This window comes from Aplysia californica, unplaced genomic scaffold (genome assembly GCF_000002075.1).
Source record: "Aplysia californica isolate F4 #8 unplaced genomic scaffold, AplCal3.0 scaffold00048, whole genome shotgun sequence".
NCBI lineage: Eukaryota > Metazoa > Mollusca > Gastropoda > Aplysiida > Aplysiidae > Aplysia > Aplysia californica.
Genome location: NW_004797318.1, coordinates 32,276 through 48,880, shown reverse-complemented (window position 1 = coordinate 48,880; position 16,605 = coordinate 32,276). Strand labels below are relative to the sequence as shown.

Sequence of the window (16,605 nt, the reverse complement as noted above, 5' to 3'; positions counted from 1 at the left end):
CTACTACTACTACTACTACTACTACTACTACTACTACTACTACTACTACTACTGATGAGAAGAACATTTTATCATACCAGAATCCCGACTGTCTTTGATTGCACTGGTTCTGTTGCATACAACGCAAAGATGCATAATAATTATTATTTGCGAAGACGAACGCTGCGAAACTAATAATTAACCGTTTCCATGCAACTAAAAACGTTTTGAGTTGTTCCCCTTCCCGCGCTGTCTTTCCGTAGCGAAGCGAGAGCGTCTATAGCGAAAGATGGCCGACAAAAGAGCAGATTCTGGTTAGTATTCTGAAATCTGTTGAAACGATTGGCATATTCTTTTCTTAACATACAGTTATAACTGTGCTTATTGAAATTGATATCTCCATTCCGTTTTATTTTATCTGAACTTGGTCTTAAGTTAACGCTGAAAGTAGTATGACTACGCTCAAGACAAATTGAGAATGAAAGCAACTTTCACTTCTAAAATCCATTCGGCAATTGTTTACTTTCTCGCGTTTAATTCCGGACGCACTTAGATCTAGATCTAGATCTAGACGAAACTCTATGCATCTCCCACAGATTCAAAACTTTGCACTGAAGTTAAGAATACGTTAACCGCGGCAATTTCATCATTTGTAGGTATAAATCTACTTAACATACACCGGCTGAGGCCTTCTGTCCGTACTGGTTATTTTATGGCCATTGAGTGGAATATTTCGTGATTGAGTTCAGATTGGTCGCTCGTTATGGAAGTCCTTCCCGTAATTAAACTCGAGAAAGTAAATGATTACCTCCATTCTAATCTATAGGCCTACTGTATCGCCTTCCTTCAGTTACAAAGAAATCACCAAATGTAATCAAAGTCCAAATTTTCTGACTGATTGGTCATTTCTGTTGCTCGTCATATGAAATGTGATTGAGTTGCGATTTCTGAGTAGGTTTTCAAGTGAGTTTTAACTGCAATGTACTTTTTTTACGAAGTGACTATTTCTCCGAACGCTCGGGAAAATAAAGTTGAACCATTTCTCCGAACAGTTTCTGATCTCGAGATTTTTTGGTTATTTGCGAGATTTAGGCGTCATCCTTTCATTCTGCCATTCTGCGAGGACTGGGAGGAAGCATTTTTTTGCATCAAATTCAATTTCTAGATCTAGAGATTTTTAAATGTCTGAATATTCAGATACTTCAGTTATGAATGGGGCAACATTCCCGGACTATACTTCATTTGAAAATACTTTCAAAAGGTACTGCGAGAGAACAAGACTGCTCGACCTTGGCAATAACCTATTTTGCTCTTAGTCACCCAGAAAAAAACAAAATCCTTCATGTAAAAAAAAAATCCCTCCACGCCCCCCCATGTTCACACCTTACACACACACTGACACACACACGCACACACACACACGCACACAGACACACACACACACACATGCACACTCACACGCACACTCACACACACACACACACACATACACACACGTGCCACTATATTCGCTTATTATCAACAAATCTCGAGAACGGAAACCGTTCAGAGAAATGAAGTTCAAGTTTATTTTCCCGAACGTTCGGAGAAATAGAGCCGGTCTTTTTTTTAAAGCCACAGCAAATAGAATCTATGCTTCATTGGTTATGTTATAATTTGTTTTATTTTGTGGCCTCCCCTGTCCCTGCCTCATGCACATAAAAAAGAATGTTCTGATTATCGGAATTAGTCTTAGAGGCATTATTGGTCTCTGTAAGAGGTAGCATATATATTTATTTATATCATACATGGAGTTGTTTAAGCATTGCACTTCCGGTGAAATAAATTCTTTTCACACGTGAAATATAAAAGATGATATCTCACATGTGAAATATATCAATTTTCAGAAATTACTCCGCGCACTCTATATTCGCCTATAAACCTACTGTAAGCATGGTATCTATTGACTCGAATCGGGGGACTCTCGTGGCTTAGAGGGGTGTTCGCCTCTCATTCAAAGGTCCAGTGATAGTGGATGGACCATAATTTGGGTGGGGCTTAGGTTGCTGACACTTCTACTTTACCACCAAATTAATAGCAAGCAGTAAGCCTTAAACAGTACTGATTTTTATTTACTCTTGGTGAGCCACGGTATTTTGAGAACCATTCAAACGAGAAGAGTCACCTCTGTCTTCTGTCTCTTTGTTTTAAGTTAGATTCTTCTGGCTGGAAAAGTTACCTTAAAAGTCGATCGACATGATTTATAACTGTTAAATCTCAGCGGCACAAACACAAACCTACACACACAGCACTTCAAACATATCCTGTCTATGAGCTGAACTAGGCCGTGTGACATAGTTGCGGAAAGTAGAACGCACCTAAAAATTAATGTCCAATGAGCGCGTAGGTATCTGTGTCACTGGGGGAAAGTGTGTCGTAAACTTTCACCCCATTGTCAGGGCTAGGAGAGCGTGAGCCCTCAGCACAGTGTACTTTTCCAGGCCTCTACCTTTTTTCAAGAAGAATTTCATTACGGAAGGGGCGTGGGAATGGGCTCATCCTGTGCAGAGCCCTAAAGACATTTGATTGGGTGTTAGGATGCTATAGTTGTAAGCGGTGACAACAATGATTGGATAAATGAGCAAGCCGCCAAGTTGATCTCTCTGTGTTCATTGCGTGCAACCATAACGGTTTCAAATGCTTATTTCATTATTTAAGAAACTTTCATTTACTTTGGGATGGAGTTGGGGGGGAGGGTCTCAAGCCCGTGAGCCCTTCACTACTCACAACCACTGCAAAGGTCCCGTGTTCGGATCAGGGTAGCAACCGAAAAATTTTCTTCTCTAAAATTGTCTCATTTCACCTTCTTTCCTTCTCTCTTGCAATATTCTGTCGTCTGCTTTCGTCTCCACTTTCTTCCCCCACCCCCTCACCTCCTTTGCCCCCTCCTCTGGGCTCCTGACTCTTTCTGCAGCCTTTCTACTGCTACTCCTTGGCTCCTTCTTACTGCTGTCTTTCAGCTACACCCCTGATCTTCTGGTAGGAAAGATCTACACCTAGCCTTCTCGGACAAGGGCGAAAAATCTTTGAGGTCTCGTGTGCAAGTTGCACACGTTTAAGTCCCTTCGTGGTCTAAAATCGATAAGAGTAGGCCGCCACCCAGGCAAAATTCAAAATTTCCTACCAACTTAAAATGTTTGGTGTGTCCTGCGTGCTCATATGACCTTATGCAGTTGCATGCGCCGTAAAACACTTACAAAAAAAAAAGACTGGAATCATGATATTCCTAGGCTCTGCAATAATGTTAGGCCTATACGTTAGGGCAGCCGCTCTTTGCCCTCTGAAAAAACCTTATTGCAAAGTGCGCTCATTATAGGTCCCCAAATGAAATGCCAAACGCCAGTGCCTTAGAAGTTAGTGCCCCTATAGTTCTAGCTGAGGGTGCCCACAACTTTTTATTCTGCCCTTAATCTTTTTCCAAATTGAGTCAAATGGTGCGCACAGTGAACCGGGATTACGTCAGAGTGCGGTGGTGTATTTTAGTGCAATACGCAAGTCTAGGTTATGTTAGCAAATGACTCCCAGCCGTTACTTTGTTTTGGTTGTGAAGATAAAAATCAAAGTCAAAGTCATCTCTATTCTAAAAAGACAACATGTCATATAAATGCAGTTTTTTAATTTTTGAACTTTTGAATTGCGCGTTTTCTGCTTGCATTGCAGCTAGCTTACATTCTTATTGTTTTGTTTGGGGTTTATTTCGGGGACAGAGCCATACAGATATCTCAACATGTAGATTAGTGTGGCTAAAAATAACGGAAAAATACCGATTTTTTCCGATCCTCAGTCTGACTCTGACGGACATGACAAATTTTGTTTTCAAATGAGACTCTTGAATAGAACCTCTTATCCACTTGACTGGTAATTTGAACTTTTTTGGTTCGGATCTATTATGTCAGCTGATATCAGTAGGCCTATGGTATAAAAACATTATTACACTCCTTATGTTGGTAGACCATGATTTATCCTCTTTGTGAAATTGCAAGTGATATAATCATTCGTTGAAACTCGTGATTACAATTTGGCAATTTCACTCCTAGGATAAATTGTGATCTACCGACATAATAACTTACCTTGTAGTAAATTCTTTATCCTTTTAAAAACACATTTCTGCATGGATCAGGATTTTACTGAAAAACATTGATCAAAGGCTCAAAAAATATAAATTTGCACTTTCCAAGAACAATTTGTAAGAGTACTGTTGTGGTATTCCTCTTTTTCTTCAGGTGTTGGGTCAGCAGCAGACATTGACAATCATGGTACCCCATTCTTTCCTGTTTGTCAGTCCTGATTAGCTCTGTTTTTCGAATTAGTATTATTGTTTGTCTCTAAAATGTTCTAGGCATCTGTGCATATGTTGGTTGTTCTCTATCTTCCTTTTAGCTTCTTTACCTCTTTTTTTCCACCACTCTGTAGCGATTTTTCAAATTCATTTATTGTATTCATGTTCTTAAAAAATCTTAATTAATTTGTCTCTTATTCCTGATGGTTCTGATTTGAAACTGTTAAGAAAAAAAAAAAGCAACGAAAAAGAAACAACAACAATGGTCTTTTATGCTACCTCTGTCAACAGCTTTGTTGACTAGAATTTAAAACTAGGCTATATGGCAGATGCATGATAGTGACCATTCCTCAGTACTGCACAGCTATTCATAATTGTGCGTTCAAGTGTGTTCTCCAAAGAAAACAAAAAGAACTGGAAAATGTGTGTGAAATACATTAAGTGAATGGATCATGCAGAAGATACGTTCAGTGTAAAGACAAGTGTTTTATTGGTAGGATTTTCACAAGTGTTGTTTGACAGCTGATAATGGAGACTGTATAATCATTTTGTAGGGGTCCGTTTGTTTAAAAAGTTCCTACAGCTGATTTGTGAATAACATAATAAAAATTGCGGCCTCTCATCTAGAATTCTATTGATTGTATGTCTTCTCCAGTCACCATTTGATTTTTAGAAAGTTAGTAGTGTTTTCCCTTTTTATTGATTTTTCCTTCATGCTGCGTATCTGTGTGTCTTATTTTAAGTAAACCCCCATTTGTTTGAATGCTTCAATTGTGAACTTGTTCATGCTGAATAGCACTGGTTCTTACTCGATTTTGTAAAGTACTTGTACATAAATGAGCTAGAACTGAACGTGTCTGAAGGCACTGATGTGTATTCTCTGAGGCACTTGCATCACAGATACAGAGGTCAGTAAAAGAAGAGGTATTTTAAAAAAATGTTAATCCTTTCTATATGTTGTAGTCAGTTTTTATCAATACAGAATTTCAGTATGATTGTCAGGCTTTCTCTTTTCTTTCATGGATGTTATCAGTGTGTTTGTGCTTATTATTACTGCTCATCTAGCAAGCAGTTGCATGTCTATTCTTTCTTTAACGTAACTGTTCAAGTAGTGTATTTTTATGCTGCTTTGTCTGAGATACTCTTTTATTTCTTTTAGCAAACACCATAACCATTATGTTGATATTAGAGTATAGAATTGATGTTAGTATAGTATATTACTTTTTCATCACAACATTTCAAAAAATGCACCTTGAACTTAAGTTCCTTTTTGTAGCGAGTGTTTTTATTAAAGCTATGTGAAAGGATGATGGGAAAGGCTTGATATGAAAAAACACCTCTTATTTCTGTAAAAGTTGTTAGAAAACAGTATGACGACTAGACAGAGATTGAGGCCTGTAAGGGTAAAACTTGCACACCTTCTAAAGTGTTGATTGACCAAGATTCACTAATTTGATGTTCTTAAGCACAAACCATCTAAGCCTGGAGACATTTTTTTTAGAGAAGAAGGGAACAACTATGATTTTCTCTAACCTGGTTGTAGGCCAAAGATAAATGCTTTGATCACATTACTGTTTTGCACATTTTGTATTGGTCTTACTGCAGGGATATAAATAGACATGGTGTGTCTTAGGGTTTTCTTGAAGAAAATTGAGAACTTTATGCAAGCTTGCCAAGTGTATGGAATTTCTAGGGACTGGCTTGCATTTGGCAATGAGGAATTTGAGAGCCTTATCATATACATTATTGCACAAACCCAGACCCAATTGATGTAGTTTTGACCATTGGTACGTGATCTGAAGATATAATTATGGTGTACCTGATTGGGGTTTGAAAAAATTGGCAAGCCTGCTATGGCTTTGCAAGAGGCCATATAATTGATTATGAGAAAGATGAAAGTGGGGTTGTAGGATTGAGAGGTCAATTTTTTAAATTTACAAACAACTGGCATTTTCTCAGCAAGTGAGCTGTATGCTGGTGACAGTACAGTTGCATGTTTTTTACAGTAGAGCATAGGTTATTGAAAATCACAATGACAAAATTGTCTTTTCCTTGTTATACATAATTTCAGTAAAATGTGATATGCTGTTGTAAGATAAGATAAGATACGATACGATTTTGTTGATCTCCACAAAAAGAAATGTAATTTTAATTGACACCAAGTTGTGCTGTGCACTTTTCGATAAGTTGCGCTGTTTTTTTAAATGTTAAATGGGGGGGGGGGGGGGGCAAATTATCAGTCTTTTCTCAGATTTAGTTGAAGCACTTTTCTTTTTCTAGCAACAAAGTCACCTTGCATTAGACATTACCAACAGTAATTAATGCCGCCACCCATAACCTTTAGCAACGATGAAGTCTGCCGAGTATGACCTGTCTGTCTATCCTTTTTGTCAAACCTCTCTATCCATTAGATTGAATTAAATAGTTTTAACTTATTGCATTATGCTTGCACCCCCCCCCCACCCCACCCCACCCCAGCCCCCACCTTTTGCACTGCAGTCTATTTAATTACATTAACATTGAGCTGCCTTATCACAAGGAAGCTCTCAAAGTGAAAAGTGAAAAGAGCAAGAAACTAAAGAATTATTAGCTGAATTATGTACTTGATTTAATCTTTCAGAGTAGATTTTACTGAAGTTAGTTTAATAAAATAGCATGGCTTATTTACTGGTGTCATGGTCAGTTCTTTAGATCATCCTCTTTGCTGTGGAGTTTCTCAATTTTTTGTTTGATTTTTAAGTATAAAGGATGAGGAGTGAGTTGATTAATGAGCTTAAAAATAAAAGATGATGTCATCAGAGCGTGAATTTGCCATGAATTAGAGATGGGATAGACATTCAGTCCAGCTAGATTATCTGTATATTTTGAACGGTGTTAATGCAAATGAGCATATTTGTCAGTCTGCACCTGGGTGCTCCTAACTCATTTGTCTCTTTTCTCTGAGGGTACTTGCTCACCGTTGCATGTTAAATTTCATTTGAGGTCAGCAAAGTTATTTTAGGTCTATTTTCTGCAGGCAGGTTTTATTGTGCTTTGGAAAACTTGGTTTGCTTTCTAAGTGTTTTTCAATGTATAAATAGGCCCCTAAGGTTTGATGATGACAGAATAAGTTAAATGATGAAATCTAAATTCTGGGAACATTTTCTAACATTAAAAAGATGAGGGAGGTACTATACTCGAGTTTTGATGATCTCCTTGTGTGTACTTTTGTTTGTCATATATTCATTATAAAAAATTTTATCAATCCAAAATTTCTTAAGTTTCTCTTGGAAAGGCATGAAGAGTCTTGTAGAGGACATATTTTCAGCATTCCAAATTTCAGAAGAGTTTGATATGTTCCAAGTTCAATGTCTGATTGTTCTATTGACAATGGATTCAGAGTGGGATGACAGACCAACTTTTTATCATCCACGCTGATAATACATTTGTTATAAGACAATGTTCTGACACTGTCATCAGGTAGAAAGATAGAAAAAGTCAATGGCAGTTGCATAATCAAATCAACATTTTGTCATGAGTTAGTAAAAAGAAACCATTCATAGTTTTTCAAAGGTGTTAGTTCATCAACCTCTTCCCCATCCAGAGCAACTTGCTTCAGTGAAGCTGTCCATGTGGGTGGTTGGCGGGTGCTCTGGTGTGGTTTGCTTCTTCTTTCCTATCAAACATCTATCGTCCTTATCTCCCCTTCATCTTTTTATGTCTGTTACTCTCTTGTAACAGCTCTAATCTTCTGGCGTTCATATGACCTTATGCAGTTGCGAGCGCCGTAAAACCTAAAAAAAAACTAAAAAAGAAGCTGTCCATTTGAGACATGCGACATATCCAAACATCGAACTGAAGTCTCTGCACTGAAATCATGGCACACTTTACGCGTCGGTTGCAGTAATGAAGTTAAAGGGAAAACTGATTCCTCTTAATCAGTATTGTTTTGACCTTTTTATTTCAGGCAGTGACTCAGACAGCACAGAGGAGCCAGTGGTAGGAAATGTCAACAAGTTTGCTGTGGTGCCACCAAACTACAGTGGCAAACCAAAGAAAGGCCACCTGATCTTTGATGCTTGCTTTGAGAGTGGTAAGCACTTATCATGTTCCCACTATTACTGTGGCTGTTTGTTTCTTAGAGAGAGTCATTCTAGAATAATAACCTGCTTTGTGTAAGAATCCGCCATACACCATTTGGAAAAGTGGCGTATATCGGAGTCTTACGCTCTGTAGTTGAAATGATGGCGAATGAAAGAAGTAGCTCTCTTTAAAGTATTTCTGCTCATGAATTTGCTCCTCAAACAGATCCTGTCCCTCTGATATGACATAAAACTCACAATGTCTAGTCAAGAAAACATGGTGCAGATTTTTAAAGTTCAGTATTGCCGTTGGGAATGTCAGACAGGATAAGCTTTTTGCTTTTGAATGTTAATTTCCTTGACCAACTTGATAAAGTTTAAGGTATTACCTAGCTTATTATCCAAATGTTTTGTTAACTTTTCAAGTGCATTTTTCCTTTGCCCCATGTACTGACATGGGACCAAGTGTTCTGTCTTAGATGAGATATTCTTTATCTTGTGGACGCGAACCAGCAAGGGGTATTATACTCCGCTTTCAGCATGCTCACAGTGAATGCTGTCTTAAGCATTTGCACATTCATGTGAAAAAAAGTAGTAGGACCTTTAAGCTTACATTGATGGTCTGAGAATGAAGAATAAAAGCATCTGTTGAAAGCAGTTTTTGTGAAGTTGTATGAGTTTTGGATCAGGGCGCAGACAAGGCTTCTGAACTCATGTGAGCTTTCCTTAGGGTGAGTAGCCACGACTAGGAAAGTCGCAATGGATTAACTTTGATGGGGATATAAGACTACAAAGAATCACATCTTCAACCATAACATATGTTCTGTGTGTATAGAGTCTCTGTGTCAGATTTTAGTGTGATGTCAGTCAGTTGTTAGCAAATATGGACTTTGACCTGAATCTGAAGCCTCAGGCTTTCCATTTCCCTTGTGAAATGTTAACATGAAGACTTGAAGCTCACAAACAAACAATCTAATAGGATTTATAACCTTTTATGTGACAGGGAAATGTTTTGACTCTTAAAACAGGAACAGTTTTGATTTTAGTTATACTTTCTGTTCAGGTAACCTTGGTCGTGTGGACTACATCACAGAGACAGAGTATGATTTGTTCATCCGACCTGACACGTGCAACCCTCGGTTCAGAGTTTGGTTCAACTTCACTGTGGAAAATGTCAAAGCAGATCAGGTATTTCGTTTTCTGTTTGCTTAAAAATTTATGCTTGCTTCCAAGCAGGTTTGGTTGTTTCTGGAGATGTTAAATTAATGAAAGTTATCGATATGAGCCTGTAGAGAAGATCAGGTGAGGGGTCAAGTGTATCACATTGCTGTTTTCAATTCTTTGTTGAGTTTCTTATTGTACACAAACTCTCTTTTGCTATAGTTTCTGTCTGAATAAGAAAGTGTTTGTGAATCCGATATTCATGCTTCTATACATTTTTAATTATGGTCAAAACGATTGAAGCCACTACTTCCTAAAGAGAAAATAGGCTGCATCTGTAATAATGAGTTGCACTTTGGATAAGAATCAGAATGAGATCTAGAAGTAGAACTTAAAGGGGAAAGAAACAACAGCACACCCCCCCCCCCCCCACACACACACACATACACACACACACACACTCACACACACACTCACACACACACTCACACACACACACACACACACATACACACACACACACAAACACACTCACACACACACACACACACACACACACACACACACACACACACACACACACACACACACACACACACATAAGAAGAAGGCAGCAAGATTCTACCCTTTAAACTACAATGTATCTGATTTTCTTTGTGGTATGTGTTTTCTCAACAGCGTGTTATATTCAACATTGTGAACTTCAGTAAAACGAAATCATTGTATCGAGATGGCATGACGCCTATGATCAAGTCTACCAGTCGACCAAAATGGTAGGTTGCTTTTTCTTTTACCTTTTATTTGTTCATCATTGTTATATTTTCCTTGCTGTAAAAAAATATTAGTCAATCAATGACGTCTTTGGTGTAACAGTTAAGCACTGTGCCATTACACGCAAGAGATGCAAGTTCAATTCCCATGTGGGGAACATTTTTAACAAGCATCTCCTTTTTTTTCTCCTGGGATGTTGTATCCTCCTTCACACTGGGTGGCACTGACAGACAGATCAAAGCAGCCCTACCCCTAAATGATCTAAATAGAGTTGATCTGGGCTTAAAATTTTACAGTTACATTTGTAGGTGTGTTCTAATTGTTCATTGCTTACAATGTTATGAAGTTTGCAAAAAAATTAGGTTCCTTAAGAAGAATTACTTCACATTTTTGACGACTTAAGTGCTTTTCATACACCAGAATTCAAGGTTAAGGTTTTCCAAACACCAAAGAGTAGTGTGTACATCTTTGATGAAATAGCTACATCATAACAACCTTTTGAAGGATATTCAATGTTTAATCTGTCAGATATAGAGGTCTATTGAGCTCAGCATTTCTTGAAGTCTAGAAGTGCATCAAAGGATATTTGAATTTGGATATTTGTTACTTTTTGATAAGTGGTATAATGTTGGGCTATTTTGTTATTTATTTTTTCCCTGGAAAAGACATTAAAATTGTATTTAAACTGCTAGGAAGTGGTAAAAAGTTGACTTTGAACTGATGTGCGTAGTATTAGGTTGGAACGGTATGGTTTAACGTCTCCTTCAACACTATAACATTATTTACAAGGAGACCCACTTTGACCTAATGTCCATCTCCAGTTCAAGAGCATCTTGTTTTGGATTCGAACCATGATCAAACACATAGTTGCTAGCAACACCAGTATAGATCTGAGATGATTCTGATTTTAATACTGGATAGAAAGAAAATATCCTAAATATCCTTAGTTTAATATTGTTGTGTCAGGGTGCTGTGGACGATTTTTACCCTTGTGCTTTATTTTTATTTCAGGGTGAGGATTCCAGGGAAATATGTGTACTACTACCGATGCCCTGATCATCGCAAAAACTATGTGATGTCTTTTGCATTTATATTTGACCGAGAGGATGAAGTGTACCAGTTTGCTTACTGTTATCCGTACTCCTACACAAGACTCCAAAACTACTTGGATAACCTGGAGAAAAGGAACTACGATTTTTTCACACGAGAGCTCTTGTGTTTAACAGTGGTGAGTTTGAATTTTATTTCTTTCTTTAAGATGGGTGAATAACGGGAATGAAAATGATGATTAAAAGTTTTCGTTATACTATTCACTTATGTATGCAATGAAATATAATTTTGTAATAAATTCTTATTTAAATGTGAGGCAGCGTGGTGAAATCAGGCGCTCGTCAAAATAGGCAAAGTGAAGAAACTAGCTTTTTTCCACAGGTTTGGGAATTTTTATAGAATTTTTGTTTTTTGGCTCAACACCTTTCACGCCCTTTGAAGAACACTTTTCTGTATGGATTGTCCTGAAAACAGTTGATTTAAGGCGTAAGAGATGTAAATTTTCAGTTTCCATGGGCTCTCAAGCTTAGGAAATGACTCAGCTTTGGCGGCCATTTTCTCGCTTATTTTACCTCTGAAACAAGCCCACCTCTCCTCCTTCAATTACCAATATCTTGACTTGTATCCAAGATAAATAGATATTGTTTTCGTCCAAAGCAAGGCAAATGGACAAGCTTTAAGATGATACAAGTAACTCCATATGCCCCAAAATTGACGAGAGCCTGATTTCACCACGCTGCCTCACAAATGTGTTGAGTGTTACTTTACTGCTAAATAGATATCTGGCTGCTAAATGTGTTTTGTATGTGATCCAGAGATAACGGCTAAGAAAAAGGACAAAACTTTCCTCCAAAAGTTCCCTTTTTGCCTTGTTTTCTTGCTTTTTACTTCTCTTACATTTACACATTGATTTCCTGCCTAGTCTCAGAAGACAAAATTGTTACTGCTCAAATTTTACTGGTTGTGATGAGTTAAGAATGCTTTTTGTATTATCGAGGAGAGTGACCAGGTAAAAAGAATATTTTTGTTTGTTTGTCTTTCCCTAGGAAGTGTATGAGGTGTAAGAAGGGTTTTTAGTTGGAAGAGTAGCTCACTTGCAAAGTTATCATCATGCAGGGTTTAGTGGAAGTATGAGAAGTGAAGTAACTGAGATAGACAAGAAAAAAGACATAATTGGGGGCGCACTTCTTACTTCTGTGCTTACTTTCCTGAGAAAGATGGAGTGTAGGAATTCACTTATTTAGACAAAAGTGGTGTGCCAGTACTCTATGGTTTGTAAATGTGACATTTATATCATGGCATTCCTTTTCTTGAGCCAGGTGCAAATACTTGTTTATCACAAAAACTTTCTAAGAGAATGTTGTTGTTTTTTTGTTGGTAAGTGTTTGACCGCGCTCGCAACTGCATAAGGTCATATGAGCGCGCTGGGCACATTAAACTTTTTCAGTTGGTAGGAAATTCTGAAATTTACCCGGATGGCGGCTAAAACCTATTCTTATCGATTTTAGACCACCAAGGGATCTTTAACGTGCGCAACTTGCACACGGGCCCTCCAAGATTTTTCGCCCTTGTCCTAGAAGGATCTTTCCTACCAGATCAGGGGTGTGGCTGAAAGACAACAGTATAGTAAGAAGGAACCAAGGGATCTTTAACGTGCGCAACTTGCACACGGGCCCTCCAAGATTTTTCGCCTTTGTCCTAGAAGGATCTTTCCTACCAGATCAGGGGTGTGGCTGAAAGACAACAGTATAGTAAGAAGGAACCAAGGAGTAGCAGTAGAAAGGCTGGAGGAAGAGCCAGGAGCCCAGAGGAGGGGGCAAAGGAGATGAGGGAGTGGGGGCAGAAAGAGGAGACCAAAACAGACGACAGAACATAGCTAGAGAGCAGGAAAGGAGGTAAAAGGAGACAATTTTAGAGAAAAAATTTTTCGGTTGCTACCTGGATTCGAACCTGGAACCTTTGAATGAGAGGCCAACACCTTAACATCTAGGCCATGAGAGCCCCTAGAGAATGTTTAAATTAATAATTTATTACTGTCTTTCAGCAACAACGTCGGCTTGATCTTCTGACAATCGCTAGTCCAGACCTGCAAGCTTCTGATAACGAAAAGCTGAAGACAGTCCTCATCACAGCCAGGGTCCACCCCGGAGAAACGCCGTCATCATTTGTGTGTCAAGGTCAGGGCACACTTTGTCTGTCTTCTGTCTCGACAAAGCAAAGTTGAAAAATCTCATTGACAGAAGAATATTCAGGTTTTCAACATCTTCAGAAGAACTGAATACTCCTAATGAAAAGTTTGGAGAGTTTTTTTTGTTTTTTTAAAATGGATTAAAGCCTTTAAAAGAAGGTAGAAAAATATGCTTAGAATATTTGCTCTACAAAAAAATTAAGTCCAAATTTTGTCCATATGTACAAAGTTCCCATACCAAAGTCCCACATTTTTGCAAGCTCAGTTTAGAAATAATTATGATGTCAGCTGTGTCCAATAATTCAGCAGTTGTTCATGAATGTATATGGGAAAGTGACCATAATCAAACCCACAGCCGTCACTTATCTATATTGCTACTTTTTCTCTGTGGTCTTGAGTGAACGTTGTGGACAGGTTTGACTGTACTTAGAAGCTCCCAACAAGAATCACAAGAGCGAATACCTTACAGGGTTTCAATGCAACTTTATGGTATATCCAGTTCAATATGATGATAATTCATCTCGCTGCTTTTTCTTTGAAAAAGAAAATAATAAGATGAACGCACCCATGTAACCGGCACATCATATTGTGACATACAGCGGTGGAGTTTAAAATCTGATCAACTTTCCAGTGATTACCTTTTCAACCTGAAAATGAGAAAGAAGCACCTGGTACAGATTGCATTGTACTCTCAGGAGAATATTAAAGATAATAGTTTAAAATTGAACGCAGCTGTAACATTTTTAAGCTGACGATATGAAAATTGCTCTAATATTCTATCACAATTTTAGTCCTAATTTTGAGCTTTTATTGAAATTTTTTACCTGTAAATTCCTCTGACATTGAAATCCTTGAACATATTATTCACCCAACAAGTTGAAGAAAATATTATTTCTCCCTTTGTGCCAAAGTTTTAAAGGTCGTAGATTACAGAAAACTTTCTATTTTTGTTTTTGGATAAATCTTTTGATGTCCTTGATGAAATTTGCAGTATTGCCAAGGTGTCTTTGATGAATTTTTTTCCTATTATTGAAGCTGTAATTACTTAATTACGTTTCAAAGCACATGTCTCGGACATAATCCCAGTTTCTATGACGTTCCTTAAATGTTTAGTTTTTCTATAATATTAAACAGTTTGTCATTCTGTCCAGGTGGTGGTTAAAGTGCATCTCTGCTGCTTCATGCTTTGAAAACTAGTGGCTTCTACCTCATTAGGTTTATTCAATTTCAAGGGGATTTTTCTTTTTAAAAAAAACCCTTTTTAACCATTTCATACATACAGTGTGCCTCAGTCACTCTTTTTGAAACACTGGCTGCATCACTTACTTCTGTTTTGTTTGCATTTTATCCCGTTTGTTGAGTCAAATCTTTAGCGAAGAAGCAGATGCTGAGACACCTGCAGCAGAACAAGGAGATGATTATTTACAGTTTGCTTTTTGTCATTCCAGGTGTGATTGATTTCCTCGTAAGCAGCCATCCCATCGCCAAAATCCTGAGAGAGCATCTGGTTTTCAAGATCGTGCCCATGCTTAACCCAGATGGTGTCTATCTGGGAAATTACAGGTGTCCTGTCTTTTTTACGGAATACAATCCTTCTCCTCCTCTTGATGAAGATGAAATGAAATTGGAATGTAATAAAATTCCTCTTTAATTGTTACGGTACCTGTTGGGGAATTTTGATTGTATTGGTATACATTCATACAGTCAAATGCCTTTATACCGCCTACCTTTGGACGAGTATCAAGTTGGTGTTACAGCGGGGGCTGACAGTTTAACGAGATGGCACCTATTGCCATCTTGACTAGTGGTGAGACAAACTGCGGCCAGTCTTGCCTCATCTAGATCTGTCTTGTGTGATTGCTGTGCGCCGGGGAAATACAAGTAGCAACCAATGACTTGTACAGCTCCAGTTGTACTTTACGTAATTTCAAACTGAAACAAGTCAGGCTACATGAGTCAAGGACCCTGTAGACGGACGTTGTTTTTTTTTCCTGATACTCGTTAGTCCTTGGGTTGCCGTATACGTGTCATATGTGGATTTGAGAATGAGTCCCCACTATATTAAAGCCTAATGGGCACCTGCCACCCTCTTGTTCATCGTGCTGACATCTGGCAATTGTAGATATTTTGCCAGTAGGCAGAGGTGGTGCAGTTGCTTTGAAGTTTCTCCAGGCAACTTTGAAATTTAATTCCAATCTTTATATAAGTATTGGCAGAAGTCTGAAAATAATAGCACTTTCATGATCAATACACTTCAGGAGAAAATTGCAGACAAGTGCTAAAATAGGCTGAGCTCACATAGAAGTGTGTGGGAAAGAGACTATCAAGCATCCACCTAGTGGGTGCCGTGTGTAGTGTGTACCTGTAGCTGTCAATTCACTGGCAGTATCACCTTCACCTTCACCTATCCCATAGACTGGATGTCGGTCAGGGCGCTTTTGAAGATTTGGCCACCAGCTTCCTCCACTCCTTCCGGTCTTCAGCTTTTCTGAGCGTGTCTTTGGGTTCCAGGCCTGTCCATTCCTTGATGTTGTCCTCCCAACTCCTCTTCGGTCTGCCACTGCTCCTTTTTCCCTGAACGCTCCCTGCGGTATAGCATGGCAAATTTACATTAGTTTGATAAAGGGCCATTGTTCTACTCAGGCAGTTGGCAGATGGCAGTGTAAAGGCTATGTTTATATAGGCGTTCCTTTTGTATATTGGCAAAACGTGGTGGTAAGCGGCGCTAACAATATAACGGGGCGGCCGGGAGGGGGGTTTACAACGAGGTTTGACTATATAAACACAAATGTATACAAGTATATTTCAGAAGTACAATAATTTGCCGATGTTAAATAATACACCATATTACATTAATACAGTCAATGGCAATCAACACGCCATTACTATTGCCACTGTGCTGGGCCCTGTTTTTGGGATAGGGTTATTGTGTCTTGCTCAAGGCCTCACCCCAGTGACCACCCATCTAAACGTGGTGTCACCTACATAATATTGTGAATCTTCTAGCTGAGAGATATGTCACTGTTACCTGTATTATTATTTTTTATATCTCGGAATTCTTTTCTTTGCTAACCCCC

At 38.4% G+C, this 16,605-nt stretch overlaps 1 protein-coding gene across 2 annotated transcripts in view; it reads left to right on the top strand.

Moving 5' to 3' along the window:
* Nucleotides 1–226: 226 nt before the first annotated feature.
* Nucleotides 227–16,605, top strand: part of LOC101849436 (cytosolic carboxypeptidase 6) — a gene marked incomplete at its 3' end in the record, with an annotated part of 18,292 nt that continues 1,913 nt past the window's right edge. Inside the window, 8 exon segments of one of the 2 annotated variants that reach the window (XM_035968257.1) lie at nucleotides 227–293; nucleotides 4,242–4,274; nucleotides 8,244–8,369; nucleotides 9,422–9,546; nucleotides 10,198–10,292; nucleotides 11,302–11,518; nucleotides 13,385–13,517; nucleotides 14,977–15,091. In XM_035968257.1, coding sequence (XP_035824150.1) covers nucleotides 269–293; nucleotides 4,242–4,274; nucleotides 8,244–8,369; nucleotides 9,422–9,546; nucleotides 10,198–10,292; nucleotides 11,302–11,518; nucleotides 13,385–13,517; nucleotides 14,977–15,091 — 869 coding nt within the window. 2 annotated transcript variants of the gene reach the window in all.